The 26,456-nt window shown below is 42.8% G+C and overlaps 3 protein-coding genes across 4 annotated transcripts; all 3 read left to right on the plus strand.

Annotated features, from left to right (window-relative positions):
- Positions 1–618: 618 nt before the first annotated feature.
- LOC111230038 (ubiquitin-like protein 4A) lies at positions 619–4,313 on the plus strand. The gene is made up of 4 exons (XM_022756579.1): positions 619–810; positions 2,009–2,114; positions 2,233–2,441; positions 3,687–4,313. The coding sequence occupies exons 1-4, from the start codon at positions 763–765 to the stop codon at positions 3,792–3,794; spliced, it is 471 nt and encodes a 156-aa protein (XP_022612300.1). The 5' UTR covers positions 619–762; the 3' UTR covers positions 3,795–4,313.
- Positions 4,314–4,599: 286 nt separating this feature from the next.
- Positions 4,600–12,106, plus strand: LOC111227186 (dynamin-1-like protein). Of its 2 annotated transcripts, XM_022752616.1 has the most exons (18): positions 4,600–4,745; positions 5,335–5,461; positions 5,662–5,803; positions 6,106–6,144; positions 6,371–6,417; positions 6,518–6,589; positions 6,683–6,769; positions 6,946–7,108; positions 7,660–7,780; positions 7,960–8,298; positions 8,716–8,836; positions 9,023–9,178; positions 9,287–9,376; positions 9,482–9,580; positions 9,773–9,889; positions 9,978–10,087; positions 10,215–10,374; positions 10,508–12,106. In XM_022752616.1, the coding sequence occupies exons 2-18, from the start codon at positions 5,360–5,362 to the stop codon at positions 10,562–10,564; spliced, it is 2,022 nt and encodes a 673-aa protein (XP_022608337.1). In that variant the 5' UTR covers positions 4,600–4,745; positions 5,335–5,359; the 3' UTR covers positions 10,565–12,106. The 2 variants fall into 2 exon arrangements, with proteins under 2 accessions (XP_022608337.1, XP_022608344.1); XM_022752623.1 differs by lacking the exon at positions 6,106–6,144.
- Positions 12,107–13,142: 1,036 nt separating this feature from the next.
- On the plus strand, positions 13,143–25,452 carry disp3 (dispatched RND transporter family member 3). Its single transcript, XM_022755679.1, has 22 exons — positions 13,143–13,206; positions 13,445–13,546; positions 17,708–18,712; positions 18,823–19,042; positions 19,172–19,308; positions 19,435–19,569; positions 20,149–20,309; positions 20,485–20,624; positions 20,744–20,835; positions 20,958–21,122; positions 21,461–21,622; positions 21,713–21,859; positions 21,949–22,085; positions 22,203–22,375; positions 22,469–22,599; positions 22,912–23,096; positions 23,215–23,341; positions 23,843–23,988; positions 24,089–24,248; positions 24,352–24,465; positions 24,582–24,754; positions 24,928–25,452. Exons 3-22 carry the CDS (start codon positions 17,716–17,718, stop codon positions 25,282–25,284), a joined length of 4,059 nt encoding a protein of 1,352 aa, XP_022611400.1. The 5' UTR covers positions 13,143–13,206; positions 13,445–13,546; positions 17,708–17,715; the 3' UTR covers positions 25,285–25,452.
- The last annotated feature ends 1,004 nt before the right edge of the window (positions 25,453–26,456 follow it).

Raw genomic sequence — 26,456 nt, forward strand, 5'->3', positions numbered from 1 at the left:
GCTATGTGCATTGATCAGACAGTAAAGTGGCCTATGCTGGTTAACAGCTGTAGCCTATATTGTAACATTTGTTTTCTCAATGGCCGACACTTACATGATGATATATATGTTAATAAAAACACGTTATTACAAAATAACGTCTAAACTGTGTTCAGGAACAATGACAGTGTTTTCTCATTATAGTTTTTTTATACTAGTTGTGACTATAGTTAGTGGCCATAATAAGTGATTTTAATTTTGATAACAAGCTATAGTCACATTGGCTGATTATCCAATTGTGAATGTAAATAGTTAAAGGGAAATAAGTCAGCCTATAAACTGTGTAGCACGAAATAGAAATCAAAATGCAACTTAGAATTTGTAATCACAACAATGATAATATTACTGATAACTACAATGATTGTATGTTTTTAAATGTCTGCCCTTATCGCTTCTAGATTCATCTTCCTCTTTCCTATTTATATTTAATTATTGTCTAATTAATGGATTATTCACCATCTCTTTGTTTATTTGGGTGGAATTATCCTCCACGGAGGGTAGTCCTTAATGGCCGTACCACACCCGAACAGTAGGTGGGAGTAGTTCTCCCTGAGAGCCGCAGCAGGCTGTCCGCAGCTGCCGGAGAAGAAGATGGGCCGTTGACAAGAGAAGAACTGCTGTAGCTATCTTGAGCTAGTTAAGTAACGTTACTTGGGCAGCGTTTGTCGTTAAATCTTAAACGTATTGCTGAGTGGTTGTGTTTTTTTTGGGCCTTCGTCGAAAATGATCCTTACCGTGAAACCACTTCAAGGAAAAGAGTGCAGTGTACAGGTGAGTTAAGCACCACAGAGCTAGCTAACTGCTAAATGTTAGCTCGCTAGCTTAATTCGCAACATTAGCCTTTACAAGGAGCCTAGCTAGTTAGCGGTGGTCCTGTCACATGCTGAGCTACCTTGAATTAACTAACCCCTCATATACTGCTCGGGCCTAAATTATTATCATTATTGAATATAAAGCCTGTTAAATTAGGTTGTTATGTTTCACACATTGTCTCTTAAATTGAGGTTTTGAACAGACGCATCGTCGTCTAGGTATGAATTGATGTTACTGTGGCTCGCCTGTTGGGCACGATACCTGCAACGATTTAGACGTTTTGTGGTCCTCTCTCTCCTCTAACATGGGTTACCACTTTCACACACACAGGCTGAGTGAGATTTCTGTAAGTCCTTATTTGGTAGTACTTGTTGGAGAGAGAAAACGCTTGCCTAATGCGTCTGTAAAGCAGCGTATTGTGAAAAAAGGTTTTGGTAAGGCCGGCACAGCAGTATAACTAATTATCTTACACGTTTCTAGTGTTATTTGTCCCACTCTCAACAGTGATGTTATTTGCACACTGTAGACTAGTCCTAGCCCCAGTTTGTGCCTCTCATGTTTTGATGTGATAACGTTACTGTAAGGGGCACAAACTGGGGTCACATATGCGTAGAAACACTGACAGTAAAGGAGCTGAGCGAACTTTATCATATAGCATGTGAGTGTAGAGACCAATAGTTTGTAATATTATCAGATAGTATGAGTATTTGATGTGTGTGTGTGTGTGTCTGTTTGTGTGAAGTATTCGTCAAACTGGACTAAATTTGTCTTCAGTGGAAGACAAGTTACTCTTAAAGCTTATTTTAAACTGGGTCAGTGATTAAGATAATGCCATGTTCCTCCAAGTGCTGCTCTGAAAGTAAAAAAGTGCCTGCCCACACTCTAACATGCTGGTTACATGGTAAGTGAACCAGCTGTTATTTATTTATTTATTTATTTATTTTTTACTGGAAGAATTTACCAAGGTGAGAAAGAGAGAGAGAGAGAGAATTTCTCATTAATCGTTGGTTTTATGCAAAGGTAATGCAAAATAAGAATTTCAGATTAGCTACACTCCTCTGCAGTTTGAATACTCTTCAGCTAAATGGAAAGTGAGACTGCTTGGTGCATTTTGATCACAGACAGTGACTACATCATCATTTTTTTGATCTTCCAGGTGACTGAAGATGAAAAAGTCTCCACAGTGAAGGAACTTGTGTCTGAACGTCTCAACATACCAGCAAACCAACAGCGGTTGCTCTATAAAGGGAAAGCACTTGCAGGTAGATTTGCCAACTGTCAAATGTTTCATAACCTCTGTACATAACTGTAATTGCTTGATCCATCAATATATTTTCTACATGAATCAAATGTTAAAATGTTTAACATTGCTTTCCTCAGACGAACACAGACTGAGTGATTACTCCATTGGGCCAGAGGCTAAATTGAATCTGGTAATCCGTCCACTGGGGGAGAGGACTGGAGCTTCAGGAACAGCTGCCAGCAGCAGCAGCGGCACACATGGAGGAGTGTGGCAGAGTGTTTCCACCATACTTGCTAGACACTTTAGTCCAGCAGATGCAGCAAAAGTCCATGAACAGCTTATTAAGGTATTTAAATGCAGCATCTTTGCTGCATCATTTAATATGATCAAAGCTAAATTTGTGCTTGCCCATTTTGAGTTGTGGATATGTACACTTGCTGAACAGCTACAACTAGTGGAGGCTGGAGACTAAAATTATTAATGACTAATGCATCAAATGCAGCTTTAAAGGGCTTAGATCCATTTATGAATGGTTAATGAATGTGTGGATGTGAAGGCAAGATAATAATTTGATATTTATTGGAAATTTGAGAATATTAATATTTGACAGTCTTTTTCAGTTTACATCTAGTCTTTTTCCTCTTGCTTTTATAAGTGCGGCACGTCAATTTCAAGACTGGATCCTCTCAAGTCCTCATTTTCAGTCATAATAGATCACAATAGACTAACAAGGACAGTTTCATTTTATGTCTCATCCAAACATGGACAAGAAGTGCAGTCCTATATGTCCAAATTCAGAGGAAACGGAAAGTTTACCCTTTTAAGCCTGTGTCCCACAATCTGATGTGTGGTGGTCATTTGTTTAAAAGTGTTAGGCAAGCCTCATCAAGCCATAACAATGGGATTCAGCATGTTCAAATGTCATTTTTACCAGATATTTCAGTTGAGGGAGTGATGTATCACTGGACTAGACCAGAAGAAGAACACAATTTCCATAACCCACTGCAAGGTATAAATAAGGAAAGCAGCCAGCCAACATAAAATTGTACAATGTGCAATTCCTTTTATGGACCCTGTGAAGTTATATGGATATCTTCCATTGACAGTTGTCCATGATGTATTGAAATGAATCCCCAGCTCTTACTGCTTCCCACCAAGTTGCTTAGAGCCTCTCATTAATGCACCAACAGTTTGCTCTCTGTGAGAGGAGACCCTCTCATTTTGGAAGGAAGCACAGGTAGATGGATCCAGCTCCTAGTTTAGGATGTATCACAAGACTTGACATGTTGGGTTAATGTGACGGAGCTCTGTGCGGTTAACATTACCTCAAATTCTTGAAATACTTATCTTTTGTTGTCATTTGTAGCCGCCATTGTATGAAATTACCTGATTTGGCTTCAGGTCTGCATTACTCCAGACTAAACAAACTAAAAATTTAAGACATTCAAGAGGGTCATCTTTCCTGTCCTCTGTGCTTCATTTATCATAGAGCAGTATGCCCCCAAATATAATATGCTTAAAATGAGTTCAGTGGAATATTTTTTTCAACCTGCTGTTTCTCAATATTATTATTATTTTGTTTTTCTTCAAGGACTATGAACGTTCACTTCGACAACTTAGCCTGGACGACATTGAGCGCTTAGCAGGAAGACTCCTTCACCCAGACGGCGAGGGCATGGACACCTCATACATGGACTAAGAACACCAAGCTGGAAGTTGCTTTTTGTGATTGTCTTTCAAGGGGTGCTCAGTGTTCTAGATGCATTCAGTGTTTAGAGTGTGAGGCATGGAAAATACAGTATGTGCCTAATCAGTGGCTGAGTGAACACGGATAACACTGACTGTCTCAGCAATAGGGTTCTTTCTTATCCACGACCATAGGACTTGGATAAGACCAAAGGACTTGGATAAGAAAACTTTGCCACTTTGAATTTGTCCTCGTCATTGATTTTGCTGTCATGACACAAGACCTGATCACATAATATTTGTATACAAAGGAATCCATTTATGCTGTTTGTTTCACATGATCTCTGGCTGCTAAAACTCCCAGGGGACACTAACTTCTACTGGAGGGTATTTATTAGTAATGTCTGTGTTCGATGATGACTGGGTGTTTTCTGTAAATCATCCATGTGAAGGTAATATGTGTTTTATCCCATAAATAACTGATGGTCATTGTATGATTTGTAAATATGTTTATATATATACAGACATTAAAACACAGAAAAAAGACTTTGTGTTTCTTCTTGTGTTGTATGATGGTATTTTAAAGGATGTTCAGAAGCTTTTAAAAGAAGTGTTGACTGGGAAGGGATTTCTTTTAGTTCAGAGCATAAAAAGTAGAAGTGGTTAGGAAAAATGAAGGGGTGTTGGTTTCAAGGGGGACTTCACAAGGCGGGACCAAACGATGCCTCGTTTACATGTCGACCAATCAGGTGACAGGAACACTCGTGATTCATATTTTACGACCAATCAAATTGATGGAGAGTAATGTGGGTACCGCCTATGTGGTAAATTCACGGTTATCTCTTGCTGCTAGTTTTGGATTTCAATTCGGTAAAATGCGATGTTTTTGACGCTCGCCTGGTTTTCTTCAAAGTATGAAAGACAGACACATTGGATGAGGAGGGATATTTTGTGCTGAACATCGGTAAGGTCAGAGAGGAGATTCGGTTGCACTAGCTGCTAAGCTAGCGCTACCATAAAGCTAGCACGTCTCTCACTTCCTGCCTTTACCGATTAGCTTCATCCAGCTAACATTATCTGATAATACTAAGCCTTTCGGCCTGTGCTGCTACATCATTTGTTGCCATGTAACTTTGACGGTAGGTCAGTGCCGTGACTTGTAACTGAGAGCCAATCTTCAAGTTGAAATCCATAATTTAGCGTACGAGGATTAGTCATAGTGGTGGTCTAACTGATGCTTAGGCGTTACACCCCTCTCATCAGGACCACTCTCCCTTCGGCGAAGCAATACTGTCTTCTTAGGGGAATAACTTTAACTTATTTATTTTTCATATTTGTCAATTGGAATTGCAATTATTCAACTCAATGTTATGTTGACGTTAGAGTAGATTGTAGCCAACTTCACTGTCACTGGGCTTTTGGGAATAACATTGTCTGTAGCCAGCCTTACTTCTTTAGAGTTATTATAGTTTCATTGTGATTCGACATCATCTGATTTACTTTGCTCTACTTTCTCTTTGTCCATTCATGTTTGTAATGTTTTGTCAATTCAGTAAGTGTCCCCAGTTTATTGGAAGGATGGAAACTCTGATCCCCACCATCAACCGGCTGCAGGAGGTCTTTCTCACAGTGGGCGCAGAGATTATACAGCTGCCTCAGATAGTCGTGGTTGGATCTCAGGTCAGACAAGAAAAAAAACAAACACACACACACACAATGAAAAGCTTCATTATAAACTTAGCCATTATGTGTAACTCTTTGCTGAACTTCACTGCTTTTACTAAAACTCTATGGTCTATTTGAGTTTGAGTTTTTGATTTGATCAGAAATTGAGGATATATTGTCCATTGCTGAATTGGTCTCGTTATGTGCTACAACAGAGCAGTGGAAAGAGCTCTGTGTTGGAGAGCCTGGTTGGACGGGATTTCTTGCCTCGGGGATCGGGAATAGTCACAAGACGACCCCTGGTGTTGCAGCTCGTTAATGTTGCCCCTCTGCAGGAGAGACTGAAGATTGAGAATGGTACCCAAACATTGATGTGTCTTGTTATATCTGTCAGAGTGAAGTTGCCTTAAATATCCTTTTAAGTACACAGTCAAATTTTAGAAGTTCTAATCTGCAGAATATCAGCAGGTTAAAATAGGGCAGCAGGTTTGTTATTTCTGTCTAGGCATGGAGTCTGCTTGCAGTAGTTAATGTGTGATTAGCACTTAGGCATGGCACTTTCACTCACTGTTTGAACTGCTAGCTGCTCCTTGTAGAGCCTTGGTCTGTCTTTGCTAACATGCAGTCTTTCTTCCTCCTCTTCTTCACTACTTTTTCAGGAAATGGGGTAAAACAAAATGCCCAAAACAGCTACCCAGGTCTCTGTATATTTGGTCTGCATGGACTCATCTTTGTTTAGCCTTGTCATTTCTTTTGTGAACTCTAAAACATTTCGTTTGTTCTGATCTTCATCTGTCCAGCATAATATAAGTTCATTTGCAATCTTTTCAGTTTACATTTTTTCTCCCCAAACCCTAATTTTATTGGTACTCTACATTTTGGACGCAACACTGTGAAATTACTTACACTCACTCGTTTGTTCAGGTGTCAAAGCTGAAGAATGGGGTACATTCCTGCACTGCAAGAATCAGGTACATTTTTCTAAGATATTCAAATGATGTGTTTGCTGCCTTTGTCCTCTATTATGTTCAGTGTTTAGTTGATGCATCATTTTCTCACCTTTTTTGACAGATCTTCACAGATTTTCAGGAAATCCGTCGGGAAATTGAAGCAGAGACTGAACGCAGTTCAGGCGACAACAAGGTGAGAAGAAAGCGTTGATGTAAAATTAGTGATGCCTCAAATTTAGCATTACACTGCATTCATGAATTTCTTTCCTCGTTTCACGCCCTCCAGGGAATCAGTCCAGAGCCCATGTATTTGAAGATTTTCTCACCCAAAGTCCTTAATCTGACTCTGGTTGATTTACCTGGAATTACTAAGGTAAACTCAGCCACTTGACAAGGATGTTGATTTTGTTTAATGTTTGCAAACATAGCGACACTAGATCATGATTAATGCTGATTGCATTGCATATCTGAAATCATCACAGATTCACAGATGCCCTGCATCTGTGCTGTGCTGACTATAACATTGGCTACTTATTGTTGTCGTCTCAGGTTCCTGTTGGGGACCAGCCAGAGGACATTGAGGCTCAAGTGCAAGAGATGATCTTGTCCTTCATCTCCAATCCAAACTCCCTCATCCTCTCAGTGTCCCCTGCCAATTCTGACTTGGCCACCTCTGATGCACTGAAATTGGCACGTGAGGTTGATCCAGATGGTAGGACATTTTGTACATAGGCTCTTCTTCGCATTAGATTTCATTTTAATTTTCTCTCCTCTCGAATGGTGTTTATTAAATAACATGCTTCAAGTAGAAGTTTATTTTGAATTATTAAATGTGCAGGAAGAACACATTATACTCAAGTCATTTCAGGCTATTGGACTTGTCAGTCTTACTGTCAACAGCATCCTGGCAGTTAACAGTTGCTTAGAAAATTAATGTTGCTACCACGATCCATTCTGAAGAATGGATTGATCAGTAATGAGAATCTCTGCCTGTGGTAATTATCTGGGAGGTTGGCAGTATGGCCTAGTTATGCCTGTTGTGCACACTGGATGAATAGTCGGATATCTGTATCTGGGCCCAAATTTTCCCCAGCTGGCCTGAAATCCTGTCCCATCCGAGTCTTGTTTCCCATTTCTGTTCTCTTATGTTCCACTGTAAGATTTCACACTGGCTTTGTCAAAGTAAAAAATATTAAACTAGGGGGGTTTGTCTGCTGTCCTTAAAAAATAAATGATCTCATGCTGTGTTTGTTTGTCTGCCAGGTCGTCGAACACTGCTGGTGGTCAGTAAGCTGGACCTGATGGATGCAGGGACAGATGCTCTGGAGGTCCTTTTGGGTCGAGTCATCCCAGTCAGGCTAGGGATTATTGGGGTGGTTAACAGGTTCGAAGCAATAGTAAATCTACTTTTTATGTTTGGTGGTCAAAGCCTGGCTTTCTTTGATTTTACCTATGTAATGTTTTTTGGCTTTTATCGCAAAGTAAGGTGCTATCCTTTTAGTTCCCTTGTTATCAACAACATCTAACTACACTCGCTCTCTCCCTAATTGGTGTTCCTCCTAGGAGCCAGCATGACATCAATACCCAGAAGAGCCTGGAGGACTCAATGAAGGATGAGCAGGCCTTCCTGCAGCGCCACTACCCCTCGCTCGCCTCCCGTGCCGGCTCACACTATCTGGCCAAAACTCTCAGCAGACTTCTCATGCACCACATCCGGGATTGCCTGCCAGATCTCAAAACCCGAGTGACCGTGTTGAGTGCCCAGTACCAGGCAAGGCTCAATAGCTATGGGCAGCCAGTAGAGGACCACAGCGCCACCTTGCTGCAGATTGTCACCAAGTTCGCCAGTGATTACTGCAACACCATTGAAGGAACAGCCAGATACATCCAAACCTCAGAGCTGTAAGTCTGACCTCTCTACAGTAGCAGGAACTTTATTGAATAGTAGCTGCTTTTATGACGTCAGTAGCCTTTGTTTCACAGCGTGATGAGTTGTCTCTAATTTTCTCAGGCTGTCATCTAATTCAATACTTTTGCTGCACAACTCAGCATTTTACTTAAGACGGTTCACAATGTATGTCATGGGGGTAATGTCCTTGGGATAATGTAATCATAAATTAAAGTGGTATCAGCATCTTCTTTTGGCACCTTCATCTCCACAACTCTTTTACCACAAGGCGATTAATTCATGTAAATATGTAGGGAGCAAATATTGACCTTTTTTGGTTGACTGCATTTAATTTTGGAACAATTAACATTGCTGACACACAGCACTGAGAAACAACGTTGATGTGACAGCTGAACCCATCTCTCCTGCAGCTGTGGGGGTGCTCGGATCTGTTACATATTCCATGAGACCTTTGGACGCACTTTGCAATCCATCGACCCCCTCGGGGGACTGACTGAGCTCGATATCCTCACTGCCATCCGCAATGCTACGGTAAACATCTCTTGACTTCTATTTATGTAATTTATTTAATCCAAATTCTGGTCAAGTTCTCTTGTTTATAGGAATAGCAGGTGAATAGTAGAGCTGGTGTGTGTGTGTGTGTGTGTGTGTGTGTGTGTGTGTGTGTGTGTGTGTGTGTGTGTGTGTGTGTGTGTGTGTGAGTGATTTGCCCTGCAGGGTCCACGGCCAGCGCTTTTTGTGCCCGAGGTGTCCTTTGAGTTGCTGGTGAAGCGGCAAATTAAGCGGCTGGAGGAGCCCAGCCTTCGCTGTGTAGAGCTCGTTCATGAAGAGCTGCAGAGGATCATCCAGCACTGTTCCTCCTTCAGCACACAGGTTAGCCAAGAGGCGGTGATGCACTTTACACATCACTGAATTCCTAAAATAGTGCTGCAATAATTATGATAGCACCATGTTAAGAATGTATGTCTTCTTCTTTGCAAGGAGCTTCTGCGATTTCCCAAACTGCATGACTCCATTGTGGAAGTAGTGACTGGATTACTGAGGAAGCGCTTACCAATTACTAATGAAATGGTAATCCACTGCTTGCCGAAAATGATCTTTCATGCTAATTATAATAACCAACAGCCAAGTCATATTAACTCTCTGAGACCTTTTTTCCCACTTTTTTTTCTTTAGGTACACAGTTTAATAGCAATAGAGCTCGCCTACATCAACACAAAGCATCCAGACTTCACAGACGCTGCGCAGGTCTCAGCATCTGTCAACAGTCAGCAGGTAGTTATTTGTCCCTTACAGCAGGTACTCACATTTATCATTTATTGTTCTAGAGTAAACAGCTGAAGTAGTGTTCTGTAAAGCCTTAACCATTATGTTTCACATACAATCCATCTCATAGCTTGTAGTGGAATTCCAGGCTCAGCCAAAATTGCTTTGACCCTCTGACTTCTACGGATTTCTTGCTGTCAGGCAGAGGCCCTTGATGGAGGGAAGCGCTGGAAGAACGAGAAGGTTGCGGAAGAAAAAGTCCCGCCTGCAGGCTTTGGCAGCCCCAGCAAAGGCCAGGCCATTAACCTCCTTGACACAGTGAGTGGTGGGATTAGCAGTAGGACAAAACACTTAGTAGTGAATTCATTGCACACTGTCAACATTTTACTTTGGGTCTCTCTGCCAGGCAGTGCCCGCATCCCGCAAGCTGAGTGCGAGAGAGCAGAGGGACTGTGAGGTCATCCAGCGTCTCATCAAGTGCTACTTCCTCATTGTCCGCAAAAGCATCCAAGACAGGTTCGACTGGAACATATCCAGAGCTCCTTGGGGCACTTTCTCTCCCCATTTCCCCTACTATTTCTACTCTTGAGCTCAGTTGTTGTTATTGATGCTGATTTTCTAACTCGGGGCTGTCTGTCCGCAGTGTGCCCAAGACTGTGATGCACTTCCTGGTGAACTTTGTGAAAGAGCATCTGCAGAGTGAGCTGGTTGGTCAGCTTTATAAACAGCCACTGCTGCAGGAGCTGCTCATTGAGTCACAGGACACGGCACAGCAGCGGACCGAGGTTGCTCAAATGCTTGAGGTAAAATTGGCTGATGCTTTTGTTCTCTGAGTAGGTTCTGAGCAACAAGAAAAGCAAGTGCTTTCTCTTTTTTCTTTTATCTTTAATTTAAGGCCAAGGATATAACTACTATCTCCTCTTATTCCTTTCTCAGGCTCTCAAAAAAGCCAGTAACATCATCTCTGAGATCCGGGAGACTCATCTGTGGTAGCCAGAGGACACGAACAAATTCCCTTGTCATAGAACAGCTTTGAGAGTATGAGAGTGTATGTGAGTTTACAGCACAGAAAGTCTGTTTGTGTGTGTGTGTGTGTGTGTGTGTGTGTGTGTGTGTGTGTGTGTGTGTGTGTGTGTGTGTGTGCTTGCGTGTGTGTGTGTATGTGTGTCTGTAAATGTGTGGCAGTACCACTCTTTTCTCATGGACCAATGACCATAGCACATATAGATTTAAAACAGTACACTGGGGCTGTTGCTTTTCACTGTGAACGTTGTGTAGTGATGGAAATTCATTCAACACTCAGGCTGAAAGTGTTATTGCAAAGGTGAACTATGAAAGACACAGCCGCGAACAAAATGTTTATGCATCATTTTGTGTTGAAAAGTTTGTTGGGTCGTACGATTGATGCTGTAAATGTAAAATGTAAATTATATATGGAGTATTTAAGTTGTTCTCTGGGGTGTTTTTTGGATCTATATGTCTTCACACTGTACAATTTCACACTTTCCAAAACCTGGGCTTCTTCCGAGCCCCTTCAACAGGTGCTAAAAACTATGTTAGATCAGGCGTTCCAACTTTAATCCCCTTTATTGGATCCCTCGCCAGAGATTGAAATTAAGTGGAAAGCCAACTCAGCCAATGCTGATTGCAGTGCAACACTGCACCATGGTTATTTGCAGAAATTACAGGATGAATGCAGGTTGTTTTTCCAGCTCTGCAGTGAAAATCAATATTAGGTTTATTTTTCAGCGTTACATTTACATATCAGCCCATTTATAATGTTTGCTGTTCATGTGAGGATTTTAGGAGCCTCCCACGTAGAGGCAGACAGCTATAGTATGTAGTGTATATATACTATGGTATGAGTGAATTCTTAAAATGTTTTTTTTTTTTAAATGTCAGGAGATAATGTAAAAAGGGTAGATGGTATGATTTAAATGTTTCCATAAGCTTGTTCCACATTACTGACCCGCTCCATACATACAGACCAACTGCCTGCAGGAAAGAGAGACTCAACACGCTTATACCCGCAGCATGAATTTATTTGCAAACTGTGAACTTACATCTCAAGTTAGGCAGAACCATTTCATTGTGTAATATTGCTTGGTATGTGTAAAATTATTCATCTTTTTATCTTTTTCCATCTGCTGATTCTAATGTAGGTTGATGTTCAGGTAGATTCTTCCCCAAATATATCAATCATTTCCATTAGCCAAAACAAATAGTTCTAAAAATGAGGTTTTTCAGGAAGACCTGCTTTAACAGCGCCATCAAACAGTAACTCTGACTTCTTCTGTGTCTTCTTCTTCCAGACAGCCTGTCTTTCTGAAAAGCCTTTGCAAGTTTGCATGTGTGTGTTCAGTATGCACGTGTGGCTGTATGAATGAATGGTTTGTGTATATCATGGACTATTTAAATGTATATTGTTATCATGTTTCAACTGCCTCTGAGTTCTTGCCTGCCAATATTTGTGATACATGTTTACTGAATGAAGTCTGTTCTGATTGGAGGGACTTATTAAACCTTAACAAAGGATACTGAACAGACTTAGTTTGGGTGTTATTGACAACATGCAGTTCTAACAATTCATCATTTATCATAAAATCTGTTTGTTTGTTTCCCACAGCGCTGCAACAATAGATGTGATCATACTTACTCTGCTTCACCTTATTGACTAAAGTGACTAAAAAAGTCTGTTGGTTCAGATAGGTCTATCGCAGCAGCACCAATGGGATAAAGACAAAGTGTCCTGATGGGTGCCAACACCACACACATGCTTGAAGTGACACAAGCTCCAGTCTCCAAACCTCTTGTTTCCTAGATGTTTGACTCTTCACTGCACCAGCTACATAGAGTGAAATTTCGCTTCAGAGCCATCCTCTCCCATTTAGATGATGGATTATTACCTTTTGATGTCGAGGCAATCCAAGTTAAACCTGAACAGAGGCTGAGAAGTGAGGTGATGGATGAGTTGAATGTGCTAGTACGGATAGAGTGCTGGTCATAAATGTTAGATGAGAGTGAGTGAAGGCACTACAGTCCAGGAGAAAGGACTATTGGCACAAGGCAAACATGACAAATCAAATCACCCCACTATAAGTGGTGCTGTACACACATACGAGTCAAACTGCATCCACAGCAGAAAGCAGATGGAGTACGAGCACCATGCTCCAAAATGAAAATGAACCACAAGATAACAAACTCTTACTTCAAGTGATTATTTTAAATTGCCTGCACTTGGTCTCACACTGTAGCCAGTTATTGTGATCACCCTCTTATAACACACCCCACCTCCCCACCAACTGAGACTAGACTAGACCATACCAACTCTGACAGGATGGGAGGGGGCTCGACAGCAGCATCGTGACAAACTGCATAATTTTGGTTTCATAAAAGCAGCTGAATTAAAGTGGAACCAGCTCAAGACACCCTTTGATTCATTTATAAAATCCCTTTATGCTTTCTTGCTTTTCCGCCAGAGGAGCGCGCGCGGTTTCGGGCTGTACTCCCCTCCTCATCTCTCTTCCACCAGTGTACCAGTCAGCAGAGCAGGCTGAACAAAGCCATGGGAGAGAGAGAGAGAGGAGCTTCTGGGAAGAAATGTCTCTCACTGACTCTGTCGCCTGGACAACCGGGTAAGAGAGGAGGGGAGGGAGCGCGAGAGAGAAAGGACCAGGCAGCATAAAAGGAGAGGAAAACAACACATTATTAACTGCTGAGATTAGAGGATTCCTGTAGAGAGTGTGTGTGGGGGGGAGGTTGATTTTTTTGTGTGTCATTCGCTTGTGAGGAGTCCCTTGGTGTCTCTTTCTCCTGATGAGTTATTAAGTATGACAATAAAGCAGTAAATGATTTTTTTTTTCCCCACACCAGAGCACGGAGGAGATGAAATTGCAGAGCACAAGTTCAGCACATTACAAGTGGACCCAGTAGGCCTGAAATCTCCACCTGTAATTCTTGTCTAATCAGCCTCAGGTAAGTCTCCCCTCAATGTTGGAGGCTTTTTCTTTGATATTCTGTCTTTGCCTAATTATATATATTGATACAAATATTAATTATTGAAGGTTGTACAGTGTGCAATTGTCTAGAAAATTAGAAAGAAAGTCAAGAAATTGCTTTTTGAATCAATAAAGGCTCATCTTATGTGCTTGCAGGGAGCTTGGGGAGCAAGCATTGTTCATCAGAGTAACTCTGAAGCAGATAAGTTTTGGAAAACAGGCTTCATTATCTGTTTGAATGTGTTGTTTTCACATTTTGTATTACACTGCCAGACAGCAACTACCTTCAGCATAGTGTGAGGCTTATTTATTCCATTTTTATTCAGCAGAGTGAGAGAAATTGCATGGAATATCCCCAGGATGCTTCACACAGCGTTCACTGAGAGAGAGAGAGCTTTGCGCGTCCTTCGGTGCGAGCAGAAATTCATCGACAATAAGAAAATTAACACTGTTGTTGGGCGCAAATGGATCTTGAGAGTTTGACTTGAACTGTGGACTCCAGCTTCTCAGTGCGAAAAGAATAGAAGGCACGTCCGCTATAAACACACTGCTGAGCGCTCATGCATAAGGAATATATTCATAGAGCAGTAGTGGTGAAATCAATGCCCCTTTAAATGAGCTGGTATGCTGGCTGAGTTTACAGCAGGCTGAATATGTGTGGGGCAGGAGGCAGCATGTGATATCCATATTGGATGAGATGGAGACTAGATAAACTGAGGAGGGTAGTGGTGGTGGTGGTGGTGGTGGTGGTGGTGGTGTTGGGGGGGGGGGTTATTTTTAGCTGCTGTCAGTAATGAAGGTTACAAATCTCTCACCTTTGTGAACAAGACAGAGATGTGGAGGAAAAGCAGCAAGATTGAAGGGAGAAAAAGGGCAAGAGATTGAGGGATGGAGAGTGAAAGGAGGATTGAGAGAGATGATGATGGGTGAGGGGTTCAGGCTCACAGCATGCTGGGATTGCTCGGAGCTCCCACTTCACCTACCTGACACAATCCAGAAATGTAGTGGAGGGTAAAAACGCTGACACTGGTCTTACCCACGTTTTTATCGGAGAGAAAACATATACAGGAAAATTCTGTCTGGCTGAGTTTACAGTTCACCCTCCTTTTTGCTCACAACACGCTGAACACAGCACGTGAGACAGGCCAGACACAGCTATATGCTGCACAACACAGTCCAACAAACAACAAGCCCGCAGGTGTGGCATGACCACCTGGGCTGCACTTGTTTGAAAAAGAAAAAAATGAAAAAAAATGGGAAAAAAAGCTACAAATTCCAAGTCCAAGGTTATCCAATACACAGACACACAGCATCCATAATACAAGACCAGGTTCATTTTTTTCAACCGATTAATACAAGATTTCATACCTCAAAACCTGCAAAATAGATTTTGCTTTGATCGTTCATTTCAGGCCTCTCTGCATTTTTCTGTTTCAACTTTGAGCCTAAAAAACTACGTTACAGACGAAGACACACGTCCTCACTATTAGGAACGGCGTATCTTTAATATAGACTGAGCCATATGGGAGACAGCTTTTATTCCAATTTATACAGAAAGCACAATGCCAAATTAGACTCTATTTTTAATCCACACCTGCGCAGGCTTTAAACCGACTGTGTTCTCCTAATCTTTGCAGAAAAATAGCAGTGTTGAACAATTCTGGCAGCTTGTAAACACATTAGTTATACCAGGCTCTGCACCGCTCGCAGTGCTTTGCAGATGTAGACCGCTCATAATTACTGTACATGAGGTGCAATGTTCTTGGATGCGAAGAAGCGCCCGACTCATCAAGACGAGAGAAAAGGATGTGTCCCTGAGGCCGTGCATCACTGTAGTTATCTTTCCCCCACTGTACCTGTGTGCTGACTGTTGCAAAGTACACAGTAGGTGACTAGAGCTTTAGCATGAAGCACAGAGCTCTGCCTCAGTGTCTTATAAGCACTATGTCTGTCAGTGTCTTCAGTGTCTAATGAGTTCTGTGCTTCTGCAGCGCTAATCAGCCTGTGTTGATGTTGAAATAGACACAGAAATGAAGCTGTGAAGATGTGCTGATAGTCCTCTCATTTAGATTTTCTTCCATGAATATTAAACAGCACAATTTCTTTTCGCAGATGTTTGAGGTGCTGGTCGTTTGTTTGAAGGGTGACGGCTCTGGCGTGTGCGACTTCAGTCATTCCCCAGGCTTTTTCTTGAATTCCTCCTTTCCACTTCTTTCCTCTCGTCATATTTCCATGGCTGTCTGTGTGCCTCCTCTCATCTTCTGTTGATGAGAGTGCCATCATCAAAACAAGCTGGAGAGGCTGAGATGAAATGTAACAGGATTACAATAATCTAATTACCAAAATTAGCAGCTGAGTTTCCATTTCCCTTAAATGCCTGATTATATCTCACACATTTCTTAAAGATTGGTCACATAATTGGTCATACTGCTTCAATAGAAATACGTTTCAAGTGGAAAGGCGACTTGCATTACAGTATTATGGAAAACAACCTAATAATGCTTATTTTAAATAACAGCCCATGATAGGTAAAGATAACCTGCAATACTCTTCAAATGATGCCAGCAAATTGTAACAAATTATTTTCCTTGTTTTTTTGGAAAGAGACAGCACTGTAATTCAAAAGCAGCCTGAAAATAATTAGATGATTTTGATGAAACTGCATATTTTGTTCTCTGTTTTCACACTTTAAAGGTAAAGTACCCAACACCATTGATGAAGTGGTCCTTTAAAAGAGCAGAAAGTTCACATTCACACTGCGTGGGTAGATGCTGGTCAGCTGATCTCCCATTAAAAGGTGCACTGGTGTCCTTGTCTGTGCAGCGAGATGACATGGTAATTAATAAACCCAAGTGTTGTGCAGATTAAAAATTAGCCTCCCTTTCACAGAATATTAGACACAGTGTGGAGCTCTTGGTTTCCAACTCGTCTTCGTCTCTTTCATAAAAGGAAAAAAAATCCACCATAAAACTGGATTAGCGTATATAAGTCCTGTGGACATTGAGAACATTAAAAACTGTCTCTCAGCAAGTGAGCGACCGTAGAGTTTAGACTGTTAATGATGTTGCCATGAACCACATCCATGAGCTGCTCCATTATCAGTGAAATGGAGAATGACTTTGTGGACGCAGTGACCGCACCTGAGGTGATTTTCTGCAGCAGAGATGAGCGCGTTTTCTGCTTTAACACATTGAAATAAAGTTTATTCAGGTGCGAGAGCAAAAACAAAAATCCCATGAATCAACAAACCTCCAGTTAATTCTTAGCTTGAGGGTTTGTCTCTCAAAAGTCTTTCTTCTCTGCTTTCTAACTCTAGGAGCTTTAATCATTTTACAAATATTGATTAAACGGTGTAATTTATGAATTCTTTTTTATGATGAATTTTCACTTCAGCTACAGAGCTGAGTGCAGCTATCTTTTGTCTTACCTGGCTGACCTTGTTCCAAAGAGAACAGATAAATTGCTGCTGTTAGCAGGCTCACTGCCACTTGAATGCAAACTGTCTGCACTATAGTGTGCGTAGAGGAGCGGAAAAAAGTGGGACCTATTGACACTATTAGTCAAAGGCTGCCCATCACAGGAGATAAACCCTCTCTTATTCCTCGACTCTGTCTAATATCTCACTCACTCTTCTTGTCAGTAATTAGAGAAGTGAGATGATTTACTTTGCTGCTGTGCAGACACAGCTTCGTCGATTGCTGATATGTAGAAAGCCACCAGGAGCCTCTCTCCGAGTAATAATGGCTTGCACTTTCTGATAGAGAGAAGAATTTGAATCTCAGCTTTTAGCCTGTCTCACCCCCCAAGCTCTTGTGATCAGCATCTTAAAGCAGGACCCAGCAAACCATTTTCTCTTATAAGCCCTTGAGAAAAAAAGGTTTCCCCCCTTCAATTTTCTCCATATGAGCTGCCAATGGAAGCCCTTCGTTGACAGCTGCTTGAGGACAGACTTAATTCTCATGTCCTTGCTCACTGAGCAAAACTTTGGAAGTTGCCTTGTCCTTCATTTTGCCTGATGCTTATGTCAGCTGCTGGTAGTTCAAACATCCATTGTGAGCTCCTGTTCACCTGCCTGAGGAGAGAAAGTGGTGATACTTTAAGTGAGTGATGATCAAGTGTTGTTATGTGTCCCTGACAGGTGCCAGCATGGATGTGGAGGACGAGCCGCTGCTGTTTCAGACCAGCTGGGGAGGGGAGGAGGAGGAAGAGGAGGAGGGGGAGCAGGAGGAAGAGGATGGGGTAGTACACGCAGCAGGGCAGAGCTGTTTATTTGGGGATGCTGGGATGTGTGGGGTGTGGAGGGTGGTGGGGTGGGTTTACACACAGCCCTGGGCTAGTGGAGTAGTCTTAGGGGTAGTTGTACTGCTGCCGTGTGCCCTGTTTGCCTACATGCTTCTCTACTGCCCTCCTCTGGACATAGACCTCTCCTACAGTGCCTTCGAGGTTCACAGTCACTTCTCTGCCGAGCGCTTTGATGCCCTCACCATTGCTGTGAAGACTCAGCTGGGGTCCTGGGACAGACGTAGGCGAGACTTAGATGACAGCGATTCGGAGGCCCTGCGGGAGCTTCTGCTGGAGAAGCTGGGCACACAGGGAGTGTTCAACAGGACAGATAATGAGGGCATCAGGTCCTCCACTTCTCAAAATGACCCTTTCCAGGCAGGAGATGATCAGAAGAGAGAAGCTGCAGTGCACAGAGATAAAAGGACAGTGCCTGATTTGGGTCAGGAGGAAATGGGGAAGCACAAGAGCTCAAATTACAGAGCGATAGAAAAAGAGGAGAGATATCGGGGTGGAAATTCCACTTTGTCGCTCATTAGGAAGCGCAGGTTTGCTCCTAATTATTACTTACAGAGCCAGGCTCTGTGGAGGATCGAGCTGGTGTTTGTAGCTCAAGGGGAAGGCGATCGCAACATCTTTACCCCAGGACGTCTGCAGACGATTCACCATGTGGAGCGCCTGCTCATGCAGCACCCACAGTTTCATCAATTCTGCTGGAAGCCTATGGAGGTGCTGAGGGATCTGCCACTGGGACCGTCCTACTGCTCCCCACCCAGCTCACTCCTGTCTTACCTCTACCCCAGCGAGAGAGGCGGGAAGATATACTATGATGGCATGGGCCCGGACCTGGCGGATATTCAAGGTGAGTCCACAGTGAGAAAGTTGGGGAAAATTATGATATTCAAGGATTAAGAACTACCTTCAAGAGTCCACCTAACTGTGCTGATTTGCCTTGTATGTATTGTTTTATAGGTTCTCTGAGTCTGGCCATCACCCACCCACAGTTCTACTGGTACGTGGATGAGAGTCTGTCCCCTGAGCATCTCTCCTCCTCTCTCTTACGCAGTGAGATCCACTTCGGAGCTCCTCTGCCATCCTACTACTCCCTGCAGGACCGAGCAGACGAGCAGAGAACACGCTTCAAAAACTTTGTGGTTCAGTATGCAGACATCTTGGCAAAGCAGTCCACCAGGTCAGGTCAAAAAATTACTGCAATATTGACCATTTATTATGGTCATCATCATCATTCCTTTTATAGTCACATTCTTTACATATACTAGACTTTGTTGATGTGATTCTGTATCTGCTTTCCTTGTCCCAGCCAGGTGAAGGTGCTGTATGGGGGGACAGAGCTGTTTGATGATGAGGTGAGACACACCTTTCACAATGACATGATGCTGGCTGTCATCAGTGGAGCCTGCATTACAATACTCGTCTATGTCCTTACCTCCTTTTCTGGTACAGTATGACTATGTTTTGTATTCCATTTGTATTAATTTGTGCCTATCTCATTTTTTCTCTCTGTCATAGCGAACTGTATGTGCTTGCTGATGAGGTCCTTGTTGTTTCCTTGTCTCTGTGTAGTCTTTCTGACCTTCTTTGGGCTGGCCAGCATTGGACTGAGCTGCCTGATGGCTCTTTTCTTATACCATGTTGTCTTTGGCGTGAGGTACCTGGGCATTCTCAATGGAGTGGCAGCCTTTGTTATAATCGGCATTGGTAACGGAAAAGAAATACACCAGATTTATTCTAAAGGCATAGTTGAACATTTTGTGGAAATTCACTTTGTTTCAATGTGTTTTTCTTGCAGAGATTTAGTTAAGAAGGTTGATACCACTCTCACGTCTGTACATCAAATATGAAGCTAAAGCCAGCAGTTGGTTAGCTCATAGGGGGAAACGGGAAACAGCTAGTATGGCTCTGTGCAACAGCAACAAAATCCATCTACCAATATCTCTAAAGCTCCCAGATTAACAGGTTGTATCTTGTTTGATTAATCCGCAGGAAAACAAAAATGTAAAAACAACATATTGTGGTTTTATAATAAGGCTTGTGTTGGACTAATTTTTGGCAGGAACACTAGCTTCCTTAAGTTATGCCATCAATATGAGGCAACCAGCGGAAACTCCAGGAAGGCCAAGAAATAGTCCAGCACATAAAGCTAAGCCAATATATGTAAAGCTACCAGCTGCTGTCTGTAGCTTCATTTCACCATACAGACATGAGAAAAACCTTTTTACAGTGCATTTATCACACTATATAATAAGACGACGCTTTTGTTTTCTCGTCATCTCTCAGGGGTGGATGATGTATTTGTGTTCATCAGCACCTTCAGACAGGCGTCCCATCTGCGTCAGCCGCAGCAGCGAATGATCTACACAATTAAAACCGCTGGCCGTGCTACTTTCCTCACCTCCTTCACCACTGCAGCTGCCTATGCTGCTAACACTTTCTCTCAGGTAATCATAGAAGAAAAATTCAGCTGTTAATAGGATCTGTACAGGAAGTATAAATGACTCCCCTGCTATGGATGAATAGAAGTGCTTCTCTCAGCAGACAGCTATTTTCGTGCGATAAGCACAAATTGAATGTTTCAAGGTCCTTTACACTGTGCTTCGTTTAAATGACACTCAGATCCCAGCTGTGCATGACTTCGGCCTATTCATGGCCCTCATTGTCAGCTGCTGCTGGCTTTGGGTATCCATCCTGATGCCAGCCGCCCTGTGTATCTGGACTCAGTGTGTTGAGCCCCACGAACATGCCTGGATGAATTGGTGAGATGTTACTCTCTTACTTTTGTGTGAGATGTTATTTGTGAATGCTGTGCGACACCTCTGGTGAGTTGTAATCCCTTCAGCTGTCTCTCTGCCTAAACTGCCTCCTCCCTCTGAAGCTGGAAGTTGTTTTCGGGCCTGTCAGCGAGCCACAGCCCTTTGTCAGATGAGGATGATGATGTGGCACTTCTGTCAGTGGAGATGGAGCCAGGTGAGATTATTATCTCCTGAGCATAGAGTGAATGACGGAGGGAGAATGGGAAAGGGAATGAGTCCAGGCTGTAAAACGCTTCTGTCCAGCACCAGTAAAGTCCCTCTGTTTGTCTCGACCAGACTCATGTGACACAGACGGTGATGCAGCCATTTTGTCCCTGTCAGTGGAGACACCTCTGTCCCCTCCAGGACAGCAGCATGTGGGTGTGGTGAGCACAAATCTTCAGTGGGCCCTCAAGCATTTAGTGACAGAACCAGCTGTGGAGCAACGAAAGGCCGTCCTAGGTGAGATTTGATATAAACTGTGAGAACTCAATAGGATTCCGGCAACGGTTAAACTCAATTTATACCTTAAGAAGATCAATGTGGAATTCTGTAATTTGGTGTTCTTAGATATTGTCAGCTGAGCTTTTGATGTATGATTCAGAGTACAGATGATTGAGTATCCTCAATCTTAAATAAGAACTACTGAAGAAAGAGGGGGATTCAGGCTGTCAGAGGAAGAGTAGGCACCTTTCATGAAGTATTCATCTACATCTCAGGAATGACTGTAATTGATCCTTGGTACCACTCCATCAGACCCTCCTCTCTGCCAGTTTATCACTGTCTTCCTGTGTGCGCAGGTGTCTTCCTCCTGATTCTGCTGTTATCTGCTGGGTGCTGCTGCCTCCTAAGGCCGGCCACTCACGCCCCTTTACTGTTCCGCCCAGACACAAACCTCCAGACTCTGCTGGCTCTGAGGAGCAACCTCAGTGGTCAAGGCATCTCCTGCCCCATGTGCTCAGGTGAGACTGTGGCAGTGATGAAAAACTACTCACCAGTTAAACTTAGAGATCCAAAACAAATATCTGAAATGTTTGACCTATGTCCTGCAGGTGTGTTCATGGAGAAGCCCCACTCTTTGTACACCCACACTTCTTTATCATCATTTAAGTTTTCTACACATCAGCAGACCCCAAGCTTAACAACCTCCGCTGCTCCTCGGAACTCGGTAAAATCAAATTCAGGCACCAACCAAACAGGTAAAACATCCAGCACATACAAATCCTCCTCATCCTTATTTAAAGCGTATTCCATGACTTTGAAATATTGCACTTGGTGTTGTTTTTAGGCTCTATGCTGACAGTGTACATATCAAAGCTGGACCTTGGAGCCTCTACAACCCTTTACCGTTTCTCCCTTAACATCAGCACTCCCTCCCCATGGAAACTATGCAGCACGCAGCATGAAGAGGTGTCATCATTTCAGGTTTGGGACCAGAAAAAAGTCATCTTGATGACTTTTTTTTTATAATTAGTTGTAGAGTTGTGTCTCTGATGTGTGCCACTAAAGTGGCTTATAACTAATCTTGTTTTATCTGAATAGGCTTATAATCAGCCCCACAACAATTACACCACCAGAATGACAGTGTGTGTTTCCCATGTGTACCACTCGTACCCCAGCTGGATGATCACATCTGGCTCATGTGAGCTCCATCATGGCTGGACGCCAGAATTTTCCTTTTATGTTACATCGTCTCCACAGCAGCAGAACAGCAGGTGAAATCAAAAAGAAGAAAAATCTGAGCACAATTTAGATGGCCTATCACCTTGTTTTTTATCTGTCACTTAAGCTCTGCTCTCCCCTCTTAGGAGGCTTTACTTTGCACAGCACAGCCTGAGACCTCATCCCAGCCGAGTGTGTGTCAACCCGCCTGGCTGTGGCATCAGTTCTGGGCCTGATGGACCCACACAGGGAGCCTTTTATACTCCTCTTCCCAGTGGTGAGCAAGGCATTATCACAATGTCAGAAAGCATCATTAACATAGAGACAGTTTGTTAGCCCATCAGGAAAACTATTTTTGCACTGCATGTGTCTGCTCAAATGTCTTTTTTTTTATGTCATTTATTCTCAAGTTGAATCTTAAAAATAGAGAAAATGCAATGACACTTTTTTTTTTCTCAAATACACCCTCTTAAAGTTGCAGTCTCTGAATCCACTGGAGGATTTTTCCACAGTACTCCAGTTGTACAGATATTTTTACACTGTATAAATAAATGCCCTAGAGAGATTTCTTTCTGTTCTATTTTAAAAGATCCCTCGTCTGCTGCCAAAACAAAACCATCCAAAACGTTTGGATTCAACCCATGCAGTGGCGGTGTGTGTGGCCACCCAGCGGTGCGTCCCCTGGTCGACACCGGGGCAATGGTTTTTGTTGTGTTTGGGATCCTGGGAGTGAACCGGACTGAACACAAGGACAACCATGTTATTGGTGATATGGTGAGGGTCACACCTGTGTCATTTGCGTATATCTTAACCATCAACAGAAATGATGCAGAGGCAGATTTTTCAAAATGTTTTCTCATGGTGTTGACATGTTGTTTCATTCACTCCAAAGGGCAGCATTATATTGGATCCAGACTTTGATATTTTCCAAGAGATGGGGCATCTCTGCAAAATCTGTAAAGCTGTTAGTGCAAACAAACAACTTGTGAAGCCAGGAGGAGCACAGTGTCTGCCTTCAGGTAACACCCACACATAAATCTGCATGAAATCCTATCACAAGTAATAATATGAACCATATAAAGTTGGAAACACATAGTTGATTGATGGCCAAATAAAATAATCAACAACTACTTTGGCAATTGATTAACTGCTTGAGTCATTTTTACTAAACCCTCAAATGATTTATTATTCTTTTAAACAGTAAATGAATATTTTTGGGTTTTCCACATGACATCTGATGGTGTCATTTTGGGGTTTGGGAAATTGTGTTTTTCACTATTTTCTGATATGTATATCAATACAAATAAAATCATGGCAGATTAATTCACAATGACAATAATCAATAGTTGCAAAGCCGAAACCCTGTTGTAATAACTGGGTAAAATGGCAGCGACACTCAGCAAATTAAATTCTTAACAAAAAGAAAGTAAATAAATGCATAAAAGTCTAATGAAAAAAAATCATACATAGAGGATAAAAGTGCTTTAAAGGTTGTGTTCTTTCTCCTGTTTCTCATTCAGGCAACAAGCTGTCTTCTATTCTGCCTCTGCTCCATCCTGAGTGTCACTCTCTCCCCGAACCCAACCTCCTCCCGGGGCAGTTATCCCATGGAGCGGTGGGAATGCACGGAGGCAAGGTCCGCTGGCTGTCCATGGCCTTTGAGTCTGTAAGTCTCTTCATCTTTCAGCTTTTCATCTTCACATATCAAAGAGCCACACATTTCAGAGCTGGAACGGTCTCTAATGCTCTACGTCTGCTCTCCCAAGACCACATACAAGGGGAAATCCTCCTTTCAGACCTATTCTGACTTCCTTCAGTGGGAGAACTTCATCCAGGAACAACTTGCCAGCCTCCCGCAGACTTCCGCTCTCCAACGAGGTTTCCAGACCTGTGAGCACTGGAAGCAGATCTTCATGGAAATCATAGGCAAGTGAAAGGTGACATTTCCTGTAAAAGAAAGTCTTTTTTTCCTGCAAACTGCAGAGGGATTAAAAATGTGATAAAGCAATGCTCTCTGGTCTGTTTGTAGGTGTGGAGAGTGCCCTCTGGAGTCTGCTACTGTCTCTGGCCATCTGTGTGGCAGCTGTGTCTGTGTTTACTGCACATCCTCTGCTACTGCTGCCAGTACTCATAACCATTCTAGGTAAGAGATGAAGCTGTATGTTCAGACAGGGAAGTGACTTGATTTGAAAAAACATTTTTAAATTGAATATTTAGGCTAGCTTTGGGCTGTAACTATGAGTTTTTGGCCTTCAACAGGAGTGATCTGTCTGGTGGTGGCGGTCATGTATTGGCTGGGCTGGGAGATGGGAGCAGTGGAGGCGATTTCTCTGTCTATACTGGTGGGATCTTCAGTGGATTACTGTCTGCACCTGGTGGAGGGATACCTGCTGGCAGGGGAGACCATGCCCTCCACGCCTGATCATAGCTTGGTATGGGAGTGTAAATTTGTTTTACAGCTCTAATGTATTTTACATTTTCTGTTTACACACATGCTAAAACAAGTTAATGACTAACATTTGGGGTTTAATAACGCGAGGAGAGCTCTGGAGGCTGATGAATAAAGAGGAGCGGCTCGTCCCATTAATCTGTATTTCGTTTGCAGCAACCTCCGGCCGAGAGGCAGAGGCGGACCCTGGAGGCAGTGAACCATGTGGGCGTTGCCATAGTGTCCAGTGCCGTCACCACGGTGATCTCCACAGTCCCTCTCTTCTTCTGTGTCATTGTGCCTTTCGCCAAGTTTGGCCAGATAGTGGCCATTAACACCGCCGTCTCCATTTTGTTCACCCTGACCGTGACTGTGGCCATGTTGGCGTGCATGGCCCCCGCCCACTTCAGCAGACCCCCCGGCGCCGTGCTGAAGGCCAGCCTGGCCGTGATGGCGGCTGCAGCCTTGGGAGCAGCTGTGTGCTGGGTGGGAGGGCAGCTGGGAGTGTTGGCCTGGCTGTCGATCAACACATAAACACAACAGTCCCTCAACTCACACTGATGTCAGGTAGAGGAGTTCCTCTGGATGCAAAATTATGAGAACTATAAGCCGTGTATTTTCCTTCATGTTTAGGAGGAATATCAGATCTGTGAATGATCTTGTACTTTACAGCACAAAGATGTCAGAATCAGCTCCAGCAGTTTGTCATCACAAAATACTTTTTTTTTTCAACTGTATTGATCAGTTGTATTGTATTAGAAAAAAAAAACCTCAGCGCTGGGTATCTCTTCTAAAATGTAGTGTAACTGACTATGTGACTCATAGTAGTGGGTTGACCTTTCTTGGTTGAATTGATGATTCAGTTTGAGGTATTTTTTTTTTGATCTGGTATCACCCTCAGCATAGAGGTGGAGAGGACTGAGTAACGGTTGGGAAACACTGGCTGAGTCATAGTTTTCATTAGTGTAACTTATTGAGTTGTGAAAAGCCACTGACTGTGCTGTGACCTGCTGTTGTGAGCACCAACAGGGCTCTGTGCTCTGACGTCTGTGAAGATTAGTGTTCACATGATTCATGGCCTTGTGAAACATCATATTTGTTTAATTTTTTTTCTGTTTTCTTCATTGCGTATTGAATGTGATTTCCTCAGCCACATTTGAAACACAAGTTATGATGTCCTGCTGTGGCTTGATTAAAAGTTGTCTAAGCCAAATTTATACTGTACACAGTTTTATTAAATGTAACGTGTGATGTAAATGTCTCAGTATGCTGCTCTCACACATTCTGAACTGAACTTTCGATGCTGCCAGCACACACTTGTTCTGAGGAGCTGTGTATGCCAATACTTACCACAAGCTATCATCCTCTTCTCTGACTCTCTCACATGTTTATATCTTAGATCTCAAACTGCTTCTAGGTCTTTTTGTCATCAGCACCAATTGAAAGAGACCTCTTGTCAGCTCCTCAGGTGTACCCTCTGCATGCCCTCCACCACACTTGTGGGCACTCAGTGTAACCCATTCGGCTCTTGCACAGTTTAAGAGCACCACTCAAACACCCATCAACTCTGGCTCCGCTCTACCCCACAGTGAAGGTGAGGGCCATTTGTCAAATCACGTAACACAGTAATGGTTAGGGAGAGGGGACTGACTCAATTGCGGTAAGAGCAGTAAATTTCTGTTTTATGTGTGTATGTGTGTGTGTGT

Source organism: Seriola dumerili, unplaced genomic scaffold (genome assembly GCF_002260705.1).
Source record: "Seriola dumerili isolate Sdu_G_001 unplaced genomic scaffold, Sdu_1.0 BDQW01000017.1, whole genome shotgun sequence".
Lineage (NCBI taxonomy): Eukaryota > Metazoa > Chordata > Actinopteri > Carangiformes > Carangidae > Seriola > Seriola dumerili.

Excerpts from the sequence above, each read along its gene's own strand:
- LOC111227186 (XM_022752616.1), top strand. The coding sequence starts at position 5,360 with ATGGAAACTCTGATCCCCACCATCAACCGGCTGCAGGAGGTCTTTCTC. Across the intron at positions 6,145-6,370 it reads TGCCCAAAACAGCTACCCAG|GTGTCAAAGCTGAAGAATGG; the intron begins GTCTCTGTATAT and ends TCGTTTGTTCAG. Across the intron at positions 10,088-10,214 it reads CGCAAAAGCATCCAAGACAG|TGTGCCCAAGACTGTGATGC; the intron begins GTTCGACTGGAA and ends GTCTGTCCGCAG.
- disp3 (XM_022755679.1), top strand. The coding sequence starts at position 17,716 with ATGGATGTGGAGGACGAGCCGCTGCTGTTTCAGACCAGCTGGGGAGGG. Across the intron at positions 21,123-21,460 it reads GCAACGAAAGGCCGTCCTAG|GTGTCTTCCTCCTGATTCTG; the intron begins GTGAGATTTGAT and ends CTGTGTGCGCAG. Across the intron at positions 22,600-22,911 it reads TTATACTCCTCTTCCCAGTG|ATCCCTCGTCTGCTGCCAAA; the intron begins GTGAGCAAGGCA and ends CTATTTTAAAAG.
- LOC111230038 (XM_022756579.1), top strand. The coding sequence starts at position 763 with ATGATCCTTACCGTGAAACCACTTCAAGGAAAAGAGTGCAGTGTACAG. Across the intron at positions 2,115-2,232 it reads TAAAGGGAAAGCACTTGCAG|ACGAACACAGACTGAGTGAT; the intron begins GTAGATTTGCCA and ends TGCTTTCCTCAG. Across the intron at positions 2,442-3,686 it reads TCCATGAACAGCTTATTAAG|GACTATGAACGTTCACTTCG; the intron begins GTATTTAAATGC and ends TTTTTCTTCAAG.